Consider the following 20,015-nt stretch of genomic DNA (forward strand, 5'->3'; position numbering starts at 1 on the left):
TCATTTTTTGATCATGTGGTATGGATTAAAGTGGTCATTAAAATGAACATGATTATTACCAGTTTTGTGAAGTTATGGAATGGCAATGATATTTTGACATGGGCTGTTATTTTTTGCCGAAGGCCAATGTCCGCATGCAGAGCCTACCTGCTCCTCGTAGTCAGCAGAAGAGAGACAGGCAGGGAGACGGGGCTGGGTGCAGATCAGGGATGACACAGACTGCCAGGCCAGATACAAGCGCAGACAGAGCAAGGAGCTGCCTCCCCTCCACTGATGCACATCCTATTTTGACAGGCCAATGTTCTAGCATTGGGAACATGCTGGGAATGTGTGGTCGTTATAACAGAATACACATAGATTTGAAGTAGACACAGTCGTGCTTACATGCTATTATTAGCATTGTTGAAATGATATTTTAATGATAAGGTTATAATCATCTCTGTTTGCTGTATTTGTTGCAAGCGTTTCCAGAAATCTGCAGTGGAGAGTCAAATATCTACCTTGGGCTCCCATATTCACCTCATATCAGAGAAGTCAGAGAGGCTGAAAGGCTGTCACTTTCGCTCTCTCAAAGCACACTACATTAGTGTGCTGCCTGTGTGACTTAGCCTTGGTCTTTGTATTACTCAATTACTGTTTTTAGTCCTGGACCTAATGCATCTGACCTCCATTTTATAATGGAGAGAGAACTTTTAGGGGCACTCAAGACTGAAATCACTTGTGCACATCCACTTAGAATAGGGATGCTGTATTGTGTATCCCTCCATTCTTTCTGCCCTAAGACCCCGGGATTTGAGAACACGGAGCATGTGCACTCTGTCAAGTCATGTAAAGGAACAGAATGTGGGGAGGAAGAGGATTCTTGGAGCCTGGAGCAAATTTGGGCGCACTGCACTTTGAAACACAATTGGAGTGGCATTACTTTCAGGGGGTGTTTTTCACAGAGGCTGTGGGATGGAATTCTACGTTTCCAGCAGAGAGGAGAGGCAGTCTTTTGGAGGAAGACTGCCTCTAGTTATATAAAGCAGTGGGCACTGATTGTACCAAATTTAGAGTGAAGCTGTTATTTTGTGTAGTTTTATTTTGTGTGTGATTTTGCCTTATTTTGATGCTCACCAGACTATTGGACCTGAAAGGACATCGTCTCAGTGAAACTAAAGCAATATTTCAGAGAAACTGAGAAATTAGTTTTGTGACACCTCTATGGGTTTGTCCAACAGCTCCACACATGTCACGGTACAATACTTCTTCTAGGGACTATATTAAACTTTGAACACGACTATTAGTAACCTTTTTGTTTGAAGTTTGTTTATCGCCAGGATGCTGCTGCCTGTGTTTGTAGCACAGTAATTAAAAATGCATATTGTAGTCAGAGTAAACTTTACATGTATATTAATACCAGATGATCAGACAGCTGTGCCATTATTAATATTAATTGAAACCATGACACTGATAATGCATGATGAAGAATCAACACACCAGTATTAACACTGATGCAACTCATAACTCAGAAGGATCTAACCAACTGATATGCCCTTACTATAAACCTTAACAACCATATTGTATTGATAGATGGGTTGTTTTGTCTGTTGATGCAGGCCTACGCTGCACATGTTGTTCACCCTTGTCATAATTATTCCCCATGTTCAGATGAATATGTATTGTTTTTATAGCATGCTGACTCTGCAGGGGGCTCCCAGGGGGCTCTGCCTCTGGGATCAGCAAAGAAGGAACTGAGGCTTGGAGCCTGCCGTCCTGCTACATGTAGATACAGTGCCAGTATTCATCCCGTTGGCGTTTTTCCTATTTTGTTGCTTTACAACCTGTAATTAAAATTAATTTTTATTTGGATTTCATGTAATGGACATACACAAAATAGTCCAAATTGGTAAAGTGAAATGAAAAAACTAACTTGTTTCATAAAATTCTACAAAATAAATAACGGAAAAGTGGTGCATTCACCCCCTTTGCTATGAAGCCCCTAAATAAGATCTGGTGCAACCAATTACCTTCAGAAGTCACATAATTAGTTAAATAAAGTCCACCTGTGTGCAATCTAAGTGTCACATGATCTGTCACATGATCTCAGTATATATTTACATTTACATTTACATTTAAGTCATTTAGCAGACGCTCTTATCCAGAGCGACTTACAGTTAGTGAGTGCATACATTTTCCATATATGCACCTGTTCTGAAAGGCCCCAGAGTCTGCAACACAACTAAGCAAGGGGCACCACCAAGCAAGCAGCACCATGAAGACCAAGGAGCTCTCCAAACAGATCAGGGACAAAGTTGTGGAGAAGTACAGATCAGGGTTGGGTTATAAAAAAATATCTGAAACTTTGAACATCCCACGGAGCACCATTAAATCCATTATTAAAAAATGGAAAGAATATGGCACCACAACAAACATGCCAAGAGAGGGCCGCCCACCAAACTCACGGACCAGGCTAGGAGGGCATTAATCAGAGCGGCAACAAAGAGACCAAAGATAACCCTGAAGGAGCTGCAAAGCGCCACAGCGGAGATTGGAGTATCTGTCCATAGGACCACTTTATGCCGTACACTCCACAGAGCTGGGCTTTACGGAAGAGTGGCCTGAAAAAAGCCATTGCTTAAACAAAACAATAAGCAAACACGTTTGGCGTTCGCCAAAAGGCATGTGGGAGACTCCCCAAACATATGGAAGAAGGTACTCTGGTCAGATTAGACTAAAATTGATATTTTTGGCCATCAAGGAAAACGCTATGTCTGGCGCAAACCCAAAACCTCTCATCACCCCAAGAACATCACCCCAAGGACTGGGAAACTGTTCAGAATTGAAGGAATGATGGATTGCGCCAAATACAGGGTAATTCTTGAGGGAAACCTGTTTCATTCTTCCAGAGATTTGACACTGGGACGGAGGTTCACCTTCCAGCAGGACAATGACCCTAAGCATGCTGCTAAAGCAAAATCAAGTGGTTTAAGGGGAAACATGTAAATGTATTGGAATGGCCTAGTCAAAGCCCAGACCTCAATCCAATTGAGAATCTGTGGTATGACTTAAAGATTGCTGCACACCAGCGGTACCCATCCAACTTGAAGGAGCTGGAGCAGTTTTGCCTTGAAGAAGGGGCAAAAATCTCAGTGGCTAGATGTGCCAAGCTTAGAGAGACATACCCCAAGATACTTGCAGCTGTAATTGCTGCAAAAGGTGGCTCTACAAAGTATTGACTTTGGGGGGGGTGAATAGTTATGCATGCTCAAGTTTTCAGTTTTTTTGATTATTTCTTGTTTGTTTCACACACAAAAAATATTTTGCATCTTCAAAGTGGTAGGCATGTTGTGTAAATCAAATGATACAAACCCCCAAAAAATACATTTCAATTCCAGGTTGTAAGGCAACAAAATAGGAAAAATGTCAAAATATTTTCGCAAGCCACTCTATTAATCACGTTGGTTACTTTGAACAAAGCCAAGAGGCTGGTTGGGTTTTAATTGTTGGCTCAGAACACTGACACCACTAGACACATAAAGGAATGCTTGTATAAGCATTTCCAATCATTTGTCATTAAGGCCTGTTTATATTCTGTTATCTGGAAGCCCATTGAAGGGAATAATTACACTGTTGCACTAGCGCTTTGATGATAAATAAACAATATTATTTGTATTTCTGTCATGGTGATTTTTGTGTTTGGCGAAAAATGTAATGATGCACAGTTATGTTATGAAAGATGTTTCATTGTGATTGGATGTGCTATTGTGTTTGTCAAGTTTGCTTGGGCTAATGGAGTGAGTCTATACATTGACTAACTAATTTTACCAAATATGTTATATGTAAAACAAACCCTTTTTAAAATCTTACTTTCAGTCATACAGTATGTTATTTTCTCTGTGTGACAGAAATACAGTGAGGGAAAAAATTATTTGATCCCCTGCTGATTTTGTACGTTTGCCCACTGACAAATAAATTATCAGTCTATAATTTTAATGGTAGGTTTACTTGAACAGTGAGAGACAGAATAACAACAAAAAAATCCAGAAAAACGCATGTCCAAAATGTTATAAATTGATTTGCATTTTAATGAGGGAAATAAGTATTTGACCCCCTCTCAATCAGAAAGATTTCTGTCTCCCAGTTGTCTTTTATACAGGTAACGAGCTGAGATTAGGAGCACACTCTTAAAGGGAGTGCTCCTAATCTCAGCTTGTTACCTGTATAAAAGGCACCTGTCCACAGAAGCAATCAATCATTCAGATTCCAAACTCTCCACCATGGCCAAGACCAAAGAGCTCTCCAAGGATGTCAGGGACAAGATTGTAGACCTACACAAGGCTGGAATGGGCTACAAGACCATCGCCATGCAGCTTGGTGAGAAGGTGACAACAGTTGGTGTGATTATTCGCAAATGGAAGAAACACAAAAGAACTGTCAATCTCCCTCGGCCTGGGGCTCCATGCAAGATCTCACCTCGTGGAGTTGCAATGATCATGAGAACGGTGAGGAATCAGCCCAGAACTACATGGGAGGATCTTGTCAATGATCTCAAGGCAGCTGGGACCATAGTCACCAAGAAAACAATTGGTAACACACTACGCCATGAAGGACTGAAATCCTGCAGCGCCCGCAAGGTCCCCCTGCTCAAGAAAGCACATATACATGCCCGTCTGAAGTTTGCCAATGAACATCTGAATGATTCAGAGAAGAACTGGGTGAAAGTGTTGTGGTCAGATGAGTCCAAAATCGAGCACTTTGGCATCAACTCAACTTGACGTGTTTGGAGGAGGAGGAATGCTGCCTATGACCCCAAGAACACCATCCCCACCGTCAAACATGGAGGTGGAATCATTATGCTTTGGGGGTGTTTTTCTGCTAAGGGGACAGGACAACTTCACTGCATCAAAGGGACGATGGACGGGGCCATGTACCGTCAAATCTTGGGTGAGAACCTCCTTCCCTCAGCCAGGGCATTGAAAATGGGTCGTGGATGGGTATTCCAGCATGACAACGACCCAAAACACACGGCCAAGGCAACAAAGGAGTGGCTCAAGACGAAGCACATTAAGGTCCTGGAGTGGCCTAGCCAGTCTCCAGACCTTAATCCCATAGAAAATCTGTGGAGGGAGCTGAAGGTTAAGTTGCCAAACGTCAGCCTCGAAACCTTAATGACTTGGAGAAGATCTGCAAAGAGGAGTGGGACAAAATCCCTCCTGAGATGTGTGCAAACCTGGTGGCCAACTACAAGAAACGTCTGACCTCTGTGATTGCCAACAAGGGTTTTGCCACCAAGTACTAAGTCATGTTTTGCAGAGGTGTCAAATACTTATTTCCCTCATTAAAATGCAAATCAATTTATAACATTTTTGACATGCGTTTTTCTGGATTTTTTTGTTGTTATTCTGTCTCTCACTGTTCAAATAAATCTACCATTAAAATTATAGACTGATCATGTCTTTGTCAGTGGGCAAACGTACAAAATCAGCAGGGGATCAAATACTTTTTTCCCTGACTGTACATTGTATGCTCAATCTGTAGTGGAAACCTACGAGACAGCGGTGTCATCTTAAAGTATGGCAGATTTTACTTTGGAGAATTTCTTAGTGCCTCCGTCTTCCTACATAATTCTAAAATTTTCACAAATCATTTATGACATACTTGCTGGTTTCTCCGTTTTTGTGGATCTCCTTATTTCATTGTGACTTTTCCAAAACATTGTGCCACCCCAGCAGTCTAGACACACACCGCACTATATTTTGTCAGCATCTGACAAGCCTCTCGGGGGACTCCTCAAAGTGGAAACTCCTCTCTACTCAAATGTAGCATCTTTTAGCAACAGCCTTGAAGAATTTGCCCACACTTTACAGATTGCTTTATCTATCTAGCATTCATAACCTTACACATGGTCAAAATCATTAGAAATTGTTCAGCGTATAAACAATACAATACTTGGAGCTTATTGTTAATCTTTTTTCTTTCTGTAGGTAAAACACACTTTTGGGATCTGTGTTTGTCGTTTTGTTTGTTGAACCTAAACATGATAATGCAATTAGTCAGTTGCATGGGTGTGGTGGCTGTCAGGCCTGTCTTATTCATATTATTAAAGCTTAATGGTGAAACTGCCACGTCTGTTTGCGATATTACAACAACAAAGAAGTTACTGTAAACAACAAACACTGTTTGTTTTCTCTCTGACATCATTGCACACGTGATAGAACATCAAAATATGTGCTGCTATTCTTTTCACCACGTTGGGCGCCGCTCCTCACCTCCGCTTCACTAACAGTTGGGACTCAGTCGGGATCTCAACTTACTGTTCAGAGTTAGAATAGTAGACTAACCAAGGTGCAATTTTGAAATATGGTTGTGCATCAACAGTTTTTCTCTTGTTATGGCAGTCACTGACAGTCACTCAATTAGCCCATGTCAGCTAAATTTTTTTAGAGTGGCAAGTTAGTCTATCTAGTCGAATTACCGACCGGGCGCCCCTCCCATTGATTTTGTTAGTCACTCTCACTCAGATATCATATTAAAAACTGCAAACATTTCTCTCCGCCCTATGGCAAAATGTGTACATTTGCGGCATTCTTGCTTTAAAACCGCAACATTTTCTCTACGCCCCTGGCAAAATCTGTAGAATTGCAGGAAATGAACTCTCTCCGCTAAAATGTTTTGCTCGCAAGGTGGGGTGTCGGTAGGCAGAGCCGTGCGCCACTGCGGCCCCCCATTATGAGTTCAGATTTGTTGTGGCCCGCACCCCATCAAAGTTGCCCATCCCTGGTTTATATTATGGCAGAATTATTGATGCTTTAAGAAAGTAAATATTGATTTAGGCCCCCATCTGAATGTATTTTCTAAATGCTAAGTCTGACATCTAAATTGTAAGTTTAATTTTAAGTCAAAAGCCCTCTGTTACATTATGCAAATGCATTATCCTCTACCTACAATAACCAATTACCTTTTCTGATAATATTTTTCAGTCATGTTTCCTAATCTTGTTTAACACTGAATGATCATTACATGTTCTTGCTCTGACATTATTTACCCATACTGTAGTCACCATGTAACATATGAGTAGTAAACTTAAGGCACTGCGGAGCATAAATTGAAATAATTAGCATTTTTTATTTGACTGGACTGATGGTACCTGCATCTGATGGACATGGTGCTTTTAAGACAACTGTGAACCCCCCCCCAAAAACATTTTTTTTGGGGTAAAATCATGATGTCAGTGATCTTCAGGTCGGAAAGTCAGAGCTCTAGAAAGATGCCTGAGTTTCCGACTTGGAATTCCGACTTGGATGACCGATTTTTCCCGGTCGGATCAATTTTTTTTGGAAGTCGGAGATTTCCGAATTCCCAGTTGTTTTGAACACGGCATTAGTCTCAGTGCAGGGAGGAGAGAGCAGCAGAGGGTCCGCCTCACAGTCCCTGCTCTCTTCTTCCTTTCCTCCAGAGAGACTGACCAGAGAGAGGGGACACCGTCTTCCACCTGATGGCCAAACTCCAGTCGCACCGCATCTGCCTCATGCACAAATTCATGTTGTTCCTATGATCTGAGAAAGTGAAATATTCCTTGATATTAAAATAGACACGATGAGCTGCTAATAATAATAAAAATGCAGGGCTATCGATACACTTGGCTACTCATTCATTGCAGCTGCAGCGCAAGTTGAAGTACGGAGAAGCGCATTGTATTTTTTGCAATAGTGTTGGATAAAAACAGTGTTGACGGTGCTGAATAAAAACTTTAACATGAACATGAAAACAGCAGCTCTTTGCTGTATTCTTGGAAGCTCTGTAGGCACAGTGATTTGAGCTATCCAATTGGCCAGCGCAGTAGGGGCCCTCGATTCAGACAAATTAAATGGTTCAAAATGGGAGTACATTGCTTACCCGGTGCGTAGGACTTCTGAATCAAGTGCACCTACTGCCAACAGTGCAGCACGAATATAAAACTAAAAGGAGTGCAAGTCTTTATCGTTGGCTTTTCTACAGAAATGTTGGACCGCTGTTAGACCACTGGTCTATACACTCAGGACCCTTTTGAATAGGCTGATTGGCCTGCTCTGATTCAGGCTGTAGCCTATACCTGCTCCTAACTGTGATCAAGCTGATAAATTACCAGACAGTTAGAAAGGGTAAGGGAGGTATCCTCCATGACTGTTTTGTTTAATTTCCAGCCACCTAACAAGTGAATGGGTTTGATTAGGCTCAGCAGGGAAAAGGTATGTACATGCCTGTCAATTAGAAGGCCTGGAAAACTCATTGATTAGAATGTCAGAACATTCAGAAATAATAATTTCTTCAAAGGAGAACTCAGCAACAGAAAGCTAGCGTTGAAAGCAATGCATTGATAAGCACTCCAGCTGAGATCAAACTGTCACAAATCATGATGTGTCTTACACTGGCTCTGGTTCTCTGGTTTCGTTGTAGGGTACTGCAATATGTTTAACAGGATCACATCTGATTTGACATACCTTTTAAATCAGATGATGATGATGATGATGATGATGTGGATGATGATGATGATGATGAAACAACGTTCAAAATCCTGGTGGGAACAGTGAGCTTGGATTGTGAGCAGTGAGCTTGGATTAACACAAAGCAGTGAGCTTGGATTAACACAAAGCATTACAAAAGATACAGAACAAAGAATGTGCAGTATTTCAGTTGTCTCAGTCACGTGTACAAATTAATAACAAATTCAGGTTTTGTAGTCCTCTGTGAATCCTTTTGGCCTGAGGAGCCCAAGTCTCTGAGCACAGAAAGTAATTGACTCTGCAGACAAATAGCAAAATAAAGTGTCTTTCTCAAAGGTCACTCTTCAGAACGTGTGTTTTGTTATTTTTGAAAGAATCATACCACAAAGATGACTAGAGAGATTACCCACTTGACAGTTACCAGCCAACAGGACGCTCGTTATCCTGAGAATCATAGAAGATCTGAGATCCTGGCTTGCTCTGTGATCCTACAAATGTACTGTATACTGTATGTCGTGCTGTTATTTTTACCATTGTGGTAATTAGTTATTTTAAAGCTTACTTAACGTACAATTTATCAAGTATTTTTGGTCACGTTACAGTCCAACTGTGTGCTACAAAAACAAAACCCTACTAACTAGGCTGTCAGGTCCGTCATTCTTAACATATTTATTTACAAATTGTATGGTTACTGTTGGAGTTGGTTTTCACTGTGAAATTAAACATTCATCTAATCTTGAAGCCTTGTATTAACTACAAAGTCTCCTCAGATTTTGTCAAAATGAAATGTTTGTTTACAGAAGAAACCCTGCCACACAAACAATATTCATTTTGAAATGTGTCCAGATAATTACAGCACCTCGTAACTCCTCACACTTGGACCATCATTAATTTTCACCCAAGTGTGTAGCTCTGTGGTGATTGAACCACAACACCACACACCTGCTACACCATCAAATCAACTTCAGTCAGACAAACCTGGACAAATCTGGTATTTTCTGTATTCTCCCATGATATTATTTTAATAAGAAGGAGAGTCAACGTGACCCTGTAACCCCTGTGTAGTTTTAGTTTGATTTGATCTCACACATTTTTTATCCTTTTTCCACAGATCTGACGTTCTCTTGGATTTTTAATGAGTACCCCTCATTTGTGAAGCAGGACACACGTCGCTTTATCTCCCAGGAGACTGGGAATCTATACATCGCTAAAGTGGAGCCTTCTGATGTGGGCAACTACACCTGTGTGGTGACCAACACTGTCACCAAGACCAGGGTCCAAGGCCCGCCCACTCCTCTGGTGCTGCGCAGTGATGGTGAGATCCAGTTCTACAACAACTACTGCCACCCTATCAAACAGTATTTATCCTATTTTATGTGTTCCTTTTCTGGCCATTGTGCTGTTTAATGTGATCAATATCATCACATTTGAATATGAGATAAACAAATTGTAATTGAATTGATTAACTGGTATTTGTTCATTGGTTTCAAACTGAGGCCTGAACAGTTGGAATGAAAGCTCTGAACAAACTTGTGAACAAACTTGTTGTAGGAAACAGAAAAATAGGACAGTGATTTTAAAGGTCCAATGCAGCCGTTTTTATCTCAATATCAAATCATTTCTGGATAATGAAGTATATTTTCTGTGATTGTTTTCAATTAAAATGGTCAAAAACAAACAAAAATAGCTTTGTAGCAAAGAACAATTTCTCAAGCAACTATTTTGCTAGGACTGTCAAGGAGTGATCTGAGTGGGGAGAGGAAAACTGTCAATTAGCTGTTATTGGCAGAGTTTGGGACTCTCTTTTTTATTGGTCTATTAACTAATTTACCACACAGTGATGTCACCATGGAAGCCCAAAACTCCATCCCACCAAAACAAGCTGAAGTTTCAGGTGCTCTTTTCAAACAGCACTTACACTAAAAGGGCGTTATCACCATTTTCACAATTTCACATTTCACAATGTCATAGTGTGGAAATATATACACTCATCTAGTACCGGGTCAGACCCCCCTTTGCCTCCAGAACAGCCTGAATTCTTGCTCAATTTGTATCAAGGGACCTAACGTGTGCCAGAAAAACATTCCCCACACCATTACACCACCGCCACCAGCCTGTACCGTTGACACCAGGCAGGATGGGGCCATGGACTCATGCTGTTTACGCCAAATCCTGCCATCAATTGTCCAGTGTTGGCGATCGCGTGCCCACTGGAGCCGCTTCTTCTTGTTTTTAGCTGATAGGAGTGGAACCCGGTGTGGTCGATTGCTGAAATAGCCCATCCGTGACAAGGACCGATGAGTTGTGTGTTCCGAGAAACCTTTCTGAAAACCACTGTTATACTGCGCTGTTATTTGCCTGTTTGTGGCCTACCTGTTAGCTTGCACGTTCTAGCCATTCTCTTTCAACCTTTCATCAATGAGCTGTTTTCGCCCACATAACTGCCGCTGACTGGATGTTTTTGTTTGTCGCACCATACCCGGTAAACCCTAGACACTGTCATGCGTGAAAAGCCCAGGAGGCCGGCCGTTTCTGAGATACTGGAACCGCCGCGCCTGGCACCGACGACCATACCACTCTCAAAGTCGCTTAGGTCACTCGTTTTGGCCATTCTAATGTTCAATCGAATAGTAGCTGAATGCCTCGATGCCTGTCAACCTGCTTTATATAGCAAGCCATGGCCACATGACTCACTGTCTGTATGAGCGAACCATTTTTGTGAACGGTGTGGTGTACCGAATAAACTGTCCACTGAGTGTATAAAACACAGGTAAATCACGTTTTTGACTGCACTGGGCCTTTAAGGAATACAAATTAATTCCAAAGGTTAATTAGCTGTTTCTTTGCAACTTTAAGATAGCCCACTAGCCAATGATGGTGGTGCTTCAGGCTGGCCTTATCAAAGGCTCTCCAATGGAAAGGTCATTTGTCTGAGAGTGATCTAATTGTTGGCTTTCCAGGAATAATTAGTTCTCTAACTAATGTTTAACACTATGCAGGGATACAATTCTGATATGTAGGATCTATTCATGGTAAAGTATTGAAGTTTTTCATACTCTTGACATTTCATCTACTGATTGTGAACCATATCTACAGTAAACTACAGTACAGTATGATAGCATGAAAACTACTATTACTACGTAATTCATCCCTCTTAGATATGAACATGAGTAAACGAAGCCTCCCTATTGAATATGGTCTTTAAGACAACTGTAATTGATTGAATCAGGGGAAATGTTTACTGTGTGTGTAGTCAGCCTACGTATCATCAAATATTGCCATGGGTAGTATAGCAGAATTACTGTACATTACACTAACTGTATCTAAGCAATCAGGTGGGAATTGTTTAGATAAAACACTCTGCAGAAGCAGTAGGAGCATTTGAGGGTTATGTTTCCGCGACAGTGGATCTCTGCTAGTCTGGAATCACTACTTCTAGTGCATGCTATTTTGTTGGATGCTGCATGAGAAGGTATGATTATTTGTATTTAATTTCTAACTTATTGTTTTTACCAATGCACCAAACCTACTGGTGTGACAATGAGATGCCAATAATGAACCCTCCAGTCACACAGGTCACATTAGCATGTGTCCCCTCCTAAATGTTATGGTATGAGAAGTGGTTAAACACGATGGTGTTCTCCGTTTTGCTCTACGACCTCCACAAGTGTCACGAGACATAATTCCTTTTCATTAATTTTTTGACTGTCTGCTTTTCCATGCATGAATCTGTTACTCAAGGTGTTTCTATGGGCTAATAGCAGTATGGCCAAATTCAATGATTTTATTTTATTTATATTTTCTATACGTGATGATGCTCATAGGCACCTGAGTAATGGAGCAAACGGAGCATCTGCATCCCCACTTTCAAAATAGGGTGCAATTTTCAATGATTAGTCATGTTTGAGCTAGTCTATATTAAAATAAATATGTACATTTTCTATATTATATAATAATTAACTGATTTAATGAATAATATTCCTCGAGATGAATATAATTTTCTCGCATAGAGTACGACAGGCTGACAATTGAATAGCTAAACTATTCTACTATGGGGTTGTCTGATTCTGCTGTTGCTTACTCGTGTTGTTGGCTGTGGAAAATATTTGCATAACCAAAGGTACCGGATCTCAGCTCCGCCTGGCTCTCATTTGGATCAAAGGTGGCGGGTCTCGGACCCAGCCCAATTGAATCCCTGGGTATAAGACCATTAGAGCCTCGACCAGCGGTCTCATTTACCATGGCTGATAGGCCCTTGGCTACCTGGCTGTATTAGAAAATAGAGATACGGATCAGAATGAGCTTTCACAGTCAGTCAGGGAACCATCCAGATAACACTTGCCTCACAAAATCAAGAGCTCATTTGGGCTGAAAAACCTTTGGAAATGTCATAGAGGATTGCAGATAAAGAATACCAGCAGCAATGAGAAAACCTGTTAGTGGTGTTCCAAAAGAACCACTTCTCAGATGTATGATTGTAATCGCTTATAGAACATATATAGGAAACAACATATCAGCAGTTTCCATGTTGTTGTAGTTTTTTTTGCTTTCTTGTAATTGGTTGTGAATTTCTTTCCTCAGGTATAATGGGTGAATACGAGCCAAAGATTGAAGTTCAGTTTCCAGAGATTGTCCATGTAGCCAAAGGATCGACAGTGAAACTGGAGTGTTTTGCATTAGGAAAGTAAGTATGCTCTGGGCTTGATTAAACAGGCACACAAATACATGAAAAGCAGAAGGTTATTAACAAACAGCGTGATATTTTTCATGTTTCACTGCATGCCTCCAACCATCCTCTGATTGAGGCCGGGCTGCGCATCTGAGAATTCTGGTAGAGTTGGGGCCGTGTGAGACTCCTCCTGGTTCACTAGCTGAATTATGTATTCCCTACATGTCTCTTTTCTGTCTAATCCACTGAATCCATATAGGTTAAGTACAGTGGCGATGTTACAATTATTTGTGTTTGTAAAATGAACATGCTACAAGGATTCTCTACCTTTCTGCATTACTCTTTTTCCAGCCCTGTCCCCTCCATAAACTGGAGGAGAATGGACGGAATCCCCTTTTCTAGGAAGGTGGACGTGAGGAAAGCCAGTGGCGTTCTGGAAATCCCCTATTTCCAGCAGGAAGACGCGGGCACATACGAGTGTGTGGCAGAGAACTCCAGAGGGAGGAACACTGTAAAAGGAAAACTCTCTTTCTACGGTAGGTGATCCTGAACCACATTAATATTTGAACCAGCGAAGGCTACATGTGTCAGTTTCGCTTCGACTGAGAGGCATCAAAGGGACAACTAACTGGGTTTAAAACACAGCCATTGGTAATCAACTGTGGCTCCGCCACTTTGCATGGGAGGAGCATCGTTTTAACAGCGCATCCCAAATGTTTAAAGCCCCAGCGGCCAATATGCCTTTAATATTTTGATCCAGATTAAAGCAGTGATGATGTGAATGAGGAGGAGACCTTGGACGTGACCTTGTATTGGGTTCCACCAGATGGCATCATGATTGACATCCAACTTGACTGGAGATCAAAGCTCTTAAATATACTACTGTATATTTAGACCAGGGCCACATATTCCACAGGAATAACCTGCAGTGCAGCGTCTGGATGAAGAGGAAGAGGAGTGGTAGTCTAGTGGTTAGAGTGTTGGGCCAGTAACTTAAAGGTTGCTGGTTTGAATTCCTGAGCTGACAAGGTGAACAACATCTGATGTGCGCTTGAGCAAAGCACTTAACCGTTTGCTAAATGGCAAATGTAATGTAGTAGTTGGGACATTGGTTATTAGTTCTATTCATGTCTGTTTAATTCAGATCTACTTTAAGCCCTTCGGCTGAATATGTGTGTTTTGGATTTGCTGTCATTGTCATCTATGCATGTATTATTTGTGGACTTTCCTCATAATTATTGATGTAAAGTCATCAAAACATCACTGTCTATTCAGGACGTTTCAAGTAAAGAGGAAATATTAAGTAGTTCCCCTCAACACTGCTACAAGCATGCTTTTCCTTTCCCTATTAATGCCAATAGTAGTCATTATTAACTCCAGCATATGTTTAATCCGTATTCTAACATTATTTTTACAGAGCAGCGGTGTTTGTATCTAGAGAAAGACCACAGGCTCTATCAGTGGTACTATGGACAGTCAAATGAAGGGTCGTGACCTTCCGTTGTTCTCTAGTAGTCATATGATAGTATTGTTCATACAAGACATCCTCCTATTAAGTAAGTACCTGTAGGCTAGCCGTACCACTGAGATGTATCTCTCCCTTCTGGAGTCTTTCTCTGCTGCATGCCTAAGGACCCATTTACAAGAATAGCTTGTCGGGCTCCCTGAGTGTTTTATTACACTTGTTGTTTAATTTTTTATATTCAACACAATGTGGATCACTAACAGATGCTGGAAAAGACTTGAAAGAAACATGGCTGGCTGGACTAATGACATGGAAGTATGTTTGCTATGGTAGTTGCAACGATATACAGTATAGCGGTATGTATAATAAAATGAGGTTAAAAAAAAACTGCACAGCAGATGATAACCAACAGTCATACTTCCATACAGACCATCTATTTTAGTGTGGGTAAATATTTATGTTATCTTTTCCAAATTCAACTGAAGCTCTCTCCTTCAATTGGTTTCACATCCCCCTGCCCTGCCTCCTGTGGTGCATAAGTCAGGCTCGGTCAGTTATCAGGAATAACTCATTCTCTGCATTAAACAATTTGTCATTATTTACAAGGTGCCTGCCTCATAGCTCCCTGCACCTCTCAGTAATGGAACCCAGCAGCAGCGTTGCTGTGGCTGTGAGCTATGGGGGATGATTTGTCCGTATTCGCAGCAGGTCTGCCCTCTTTTGATGTGCTTTCTCACTTACTCTCTCTCTCGTCTCTCTCTCGTCTCTCTCTCGTCTCTCTCTCTCTCCTCTCTCTCTCTCTCTCTCTCTCTCTCTCTCTCTCTCTCTCTCTCTCTCTCTCTCCAGGTGATAAAAATCTATCTGTAATCTTATTTTGAAGTCCCTTGGAATTAAGCCTTTGAGACATTTGTCAGCAGTGTGTGAGAATCAGGGAATCTCGTGTACATTGTTACAACCTGCAGTCACAAAGTGGTGAAAGCCTCAGCTTTCTGCCTAGGAAAGAGCTGAAGGCATTATTTGACTCTGAGTTTCTACTGATCACTGTGTCATTAGTAGTTAGATGTTAATGCTTTAATTGGGTTCTGCACGTCTTGTGTTTTCACAAGGTGAATGGTAATTATCTTTTCATGTCAGTCAAAGCTACATTCAAATGAATATCTGTTGTTTTAGTCTTGATTGGAGAGAGCATTTTGGGATAAAATGGGGAAATGTTGCACATTATTCTATTTTAACTTCATCCAAAAGGTAGCCTACATACTAATTAAATACAACTAATTATGCATATGGACTGCCATTGGTTTCTCTATTTTAATCAACAATTTAACTCTGCAGTATATTTAATACTTTCCTAAGTAAGCAGTATCCCAAGATAATGCCATGAATATCAAAACCCCATGCCAGTTTTACTTTGATTCCCCTATCGCCTATCTCCCTCTTTGCTTTAGCTGGTTGATTTGAAATGTTTGGGCTGATTGTGTGCACACTGGGCCTGATGCAGCTAGGAATGGGCTGCCCTCTTTCATTTGGTGGTCTGTGACTGAGCGTCGATACGTTCACAGTGGCTGAGGGATGGAGTGACAGTGGGCTAAAAAACAACAACAACAATGGGGTCCTGGGAGGTGGAGAGGGTGGAGCATGGCCACTAGGCTTCTCTCTAAGATTGCACTGGCATGGATGTGATGCTAAATGACTGGTGATAATGGAGTCTCAGAGTACCTCTCTCTCTCTCTCTCTCTCTCTCTCTCTCTCTCTCTCTCTCTCTCTCTCTCTCTCTCTCTCTCTCTCTCTCTCTCTCTCTCTCTCTGCTATCTTGTCTAGGGGCACTTCTGTCCAAAACACACACTGGCTAACCTCTTAATACCCAGACACACACACAGACCCACAGACCCACAGACCACACAAACACACAAGCTCTCTCTTTTTCTGTTTTCCCTATGTCTCTCTCTCTCTCTCTCTCTCTATTCTCTCTCTCTCTCTCTCTCTCTCTCTTTCAGTCACTCTCTTCTCTCTCTCTCGCTCTCTCTCTCTTCTCTCTCAGACACATGCATCACATCAAATACACACAGGAGGGATAAGGATACATTTGCAATTACTATTGGATTTCTCACTGTTTCATCTCGAATTTCTTGGAAGCAAGCTAAGCTGAAGCAGGAACCCAATTAGAGTTGGATTTGTATGTACTATTACAGAGAAGTCACCTCAAAGGTCAGTCGGGGAGTATGGCATTAGTCAGGTGCTGCATAATGGAAATGTATAGTGTGCCATTACTCTTGTCGTAACAATGACCTGGTGTGATAGAGGATGATGGCGGACTGACCTACACATCATCCACAACATGGATAGTTACGAGGATAGTAAATCTGGAGGTTTATGTTCCTCATTTCCCCCCTTGCTAATTCGTTAACCAGTCATGAGTTACTTGGAAGCTACTGTAGGAATCAATAAAGCTCCTGTATAATTCCAACATAATTTACTTGAATGGTTTTGGGAGAGGTATTTCATGGCAATGTACTATACCACCCATGTATACACTAATACATCTGGATTGTTTTGTTCACTGTCTCAGCAGCACACATAATGAACCTAACAATAGGATAGTCATGTATCATTTATGCCATCTACTGTATTTTTTGTTTCTACTTATGTCCAAGCACAAGGTCAATTTGCAACAATAGGTAACTCATTTTAATTTCAGTGCCGGATCAACTGTCTGTGATTTCATGAGGAGGAATAATAATAAATAATATGCCATTTAGCAGACGCTTTTATCCAAAGCGACTTACAGTCAGGCGTGCATAAATGTTTTGTGTATGGGTGGTCCCGGGGATCAAACCCACTACCCTGGCATTACAAGCGCCGTGCTCTACCAGTTGAGCTACAGAGAACCAGTATAGGAGTATAGGCTAGCTGCGAGAAATGTGATCTGTATGACAATGTTCTAATTCATGGCCATGTTGTTTTGACCATGCAGCCCCTCCACATCTGATAGAGAAACCCCAGGATGTACAGAAGCCCATTGACGACTCTCTGGTGTGGGAATGCAAGGCCACTGGAAAGCCCAAGCCCTCATATAGGTGGATGAAGAACGGAGAGAACCTGGAGTCACTGGAGGTTAGTTCTACATAGGGTTGCAAAGCTACTGGTAATTTACCAAAGTTACTGTAATCTTTGGTAATTAAAAGTTAATCTATGGCAATCTATGGTAACATTTTGTTCATTTATACTCGAATAACATTTGATATATATTCAGTACCAGTCCAAAGTTTGGACACACCTACTCATTCAAGGGTTTTTCTTAATTTTTACTATTTTCTACATTGTAGAATAATAGTGAAGACAAATAACAGATATGGAATCATGTAGTAACCAAAAAAGTGTTAAACAAATTAAAATATATTTTATGTTTGAGATTCTTCAAAGTAGCCGCCTGTTACAGGAAAGGGACGCAGTTCCGGAGCGACCCATTAGGTGTCATCCTCCGACAACCTTAAGCACCTCCTCACTCACAGTCGGGACTAATCATCATCCTATTGGTTTCACCTGTGTCTATCGGTTCACCTGTGTATTTATGCCCTCACTTCCCTATGTTCCCTTATTCAATTCTCTCTGCTAGTTTCTCTATGTCCAGCAGTACTACTCAGTGTCTGATCGGAGATCTATGTACAGGTACTTGAGAAGTGTTCTCCCTGTTTCGTTATTTGTTTCAGTCTTAGGTAGTATTTCTTTATTTTATCGTGATAAGTCCGTTATTTTGTATTTTGGCTTTGGGACCACCAGTAAAGATCCTTGTTTCACAATCTCTGCCTACTGCCTACTGTATATCCTGCACCGCACCTGGGTCACACCTCACCCCTACCCTTACAGCCACCCTTTGCCTTGATGACAGCTTTGCACACTCTCAACCAGCTTCATGAGGTAGTCACCTGGAATGCATTTCAATTAACAGGTGTGCCTTGTTAAAATTAATTTGTGGAATTTCTTTCCTTCTTAATGCGTTTCAGCCAATCAGTTGTGTTGTTACAAGGTAGGGGTGGTATACAGAAGATAGCCCTATTTGGTAAAAGACCAAGTCCATATTATGGCATGAACAGCTCAAATAAGCATCATTACTTTAGACATGAAGGTCAGTCAATCCGGAAAATGTCAAGATCTTTGAAAGTTTCTTCAAGTGCAGTGGTAAAAACCATCAAGCGTTATGATGAACCTGTCTCTCATGAGGACCGCCACAGGAAGACCCAGAGTTACCTCTGCTGCACCTCAGATTGCAGCCCAAATAAATGCTTCACAGAGTTCAAGTAACAGACACATCTCAACATAAACTGTTCAGAGGAGACTGTGTGAATCAGGCCTTCATGGTCGAATTGCTGCAAAGAAACCACTACTAAAGGACACCAATAAGAAGAAGAGACTTGCTTAGGCCAAGAAACACGAACAATGGACATTAGACCGGTGGAAATCTGTCCTTTGGTCTGATGAGTCCAAATGTGAGATTTTTGGTTCCAACCACCGTATCTTTGTGAGACGCAAATTAGGTGAACTGATGATTCCTGCATGTGTGGTTCCCATGGAGGAGGTGTGATGGTGTGGGGATGCTTTGCTGTTGACATTGTCTGTGATTTATTTAGAATTCAAGGCACACTTAACCAGCATGGCTACCACAGCATTCTGCAGCGATACACCATCTCATCTGGTTTGGGCTTAGTGGGATTATCATTTGTTTTTCAACAGGACAATGACCCAAAACACACCTCCAGACTGTGTAAGGGTTATTTGACCAAGAAGGCGAGTGATGGAGTGCTGCATCAGATGACCTGGTCTCCACAATCACCCGACCTCAACCCAATTGAGATGGTTTGGGATGAGTTGGACCGCAGAGTGAAGGAAAAGCAGCCAACAACTGCTCAGCATATGCGGGAACTCCTTCAAGACACTGTTGGAAAAGCATTCCTCATGAAGCTGGTTGAGAGAATGCCAAGAGTGTGCAAAGCTGTCATCAATGCAAAAGTTGGCTACTTAGAAGAATCTAAAATCTAAAATATATTTTGATTTGTTTAACACTTTTTTGGTTACTACATGATTCTATATGTGTTATTTCATAGTGTTGATGTCTTCACTATTATTCTACAATGTAGAAAATAGTGAAAAATTATGAAAAACCCTTGGTGTGTCCAAACTTTTGACTGGTACTGAATATACAGCTCTGGAAAAAATAAAGAGACCACTGCAAAATTATCAGTTTCTCTGGTTTTACTATTTATAGGTATGTGTTTGGGTAAAAATAACATTTTTGTTTTATTCTATAAACTACTGACAACATTTCTCCAAAATTACAAATAAAAATATTTTCATTTAGAGCATTTATTTGCAGAAAATGACAACTGGTCAAAATAACAAAAAAGATGCAGTATTGTCAGAC

General features: G+C 41.2%; 1 protein-coding gene across 2 annotated transcripts in view; it reads left to right on the forward strand.

Annotated features, from left to right (window-relative positions):
- LOC121578286 (contactin-4) overlaps positions 1–20,015 on the forward strand; it is a 192,648-nt gene that overhangs the window by 100,996 nt on the left and 71,637 nt on the right. For both annotated transcript variants that reach the window (XM_041892555.1, XM_041892556.1), the window contains exons 6-9: positions 9,577–9,780; positions 13,047–13,149; positions 13,486–13,670; positions 17,571–17,710. In XM_041892555.1, the coding sequence (XP_041748489.1) occupies positions 9,577–9,780; positions 13,047–13,149; positions 13,486–13,670; positions 17,571–17,710 (632 nt within the window). The remainder of the gene's footprint in view (positions 1–9,576; positions 9,781–13,046; positions 13,150–13,485; positions 13,671–17,570; positions 17,711–20,015) is intronic.

Source organism: Coregonus clupeaformis, chromosome 12, assembly GCF_020615455.1.
Source record: "Coregonus clupeaformis isolate EN_2021a chromosome 12, ASM2061545v1, whole genome shotgun sequence".
NCBI classification, from domain to species: Eukaryota; Metazoa; Chordata; class Actinopteri; order Salmoniformes; family Salmonidae; genus Coregonus; species Coregonus clupeaformis.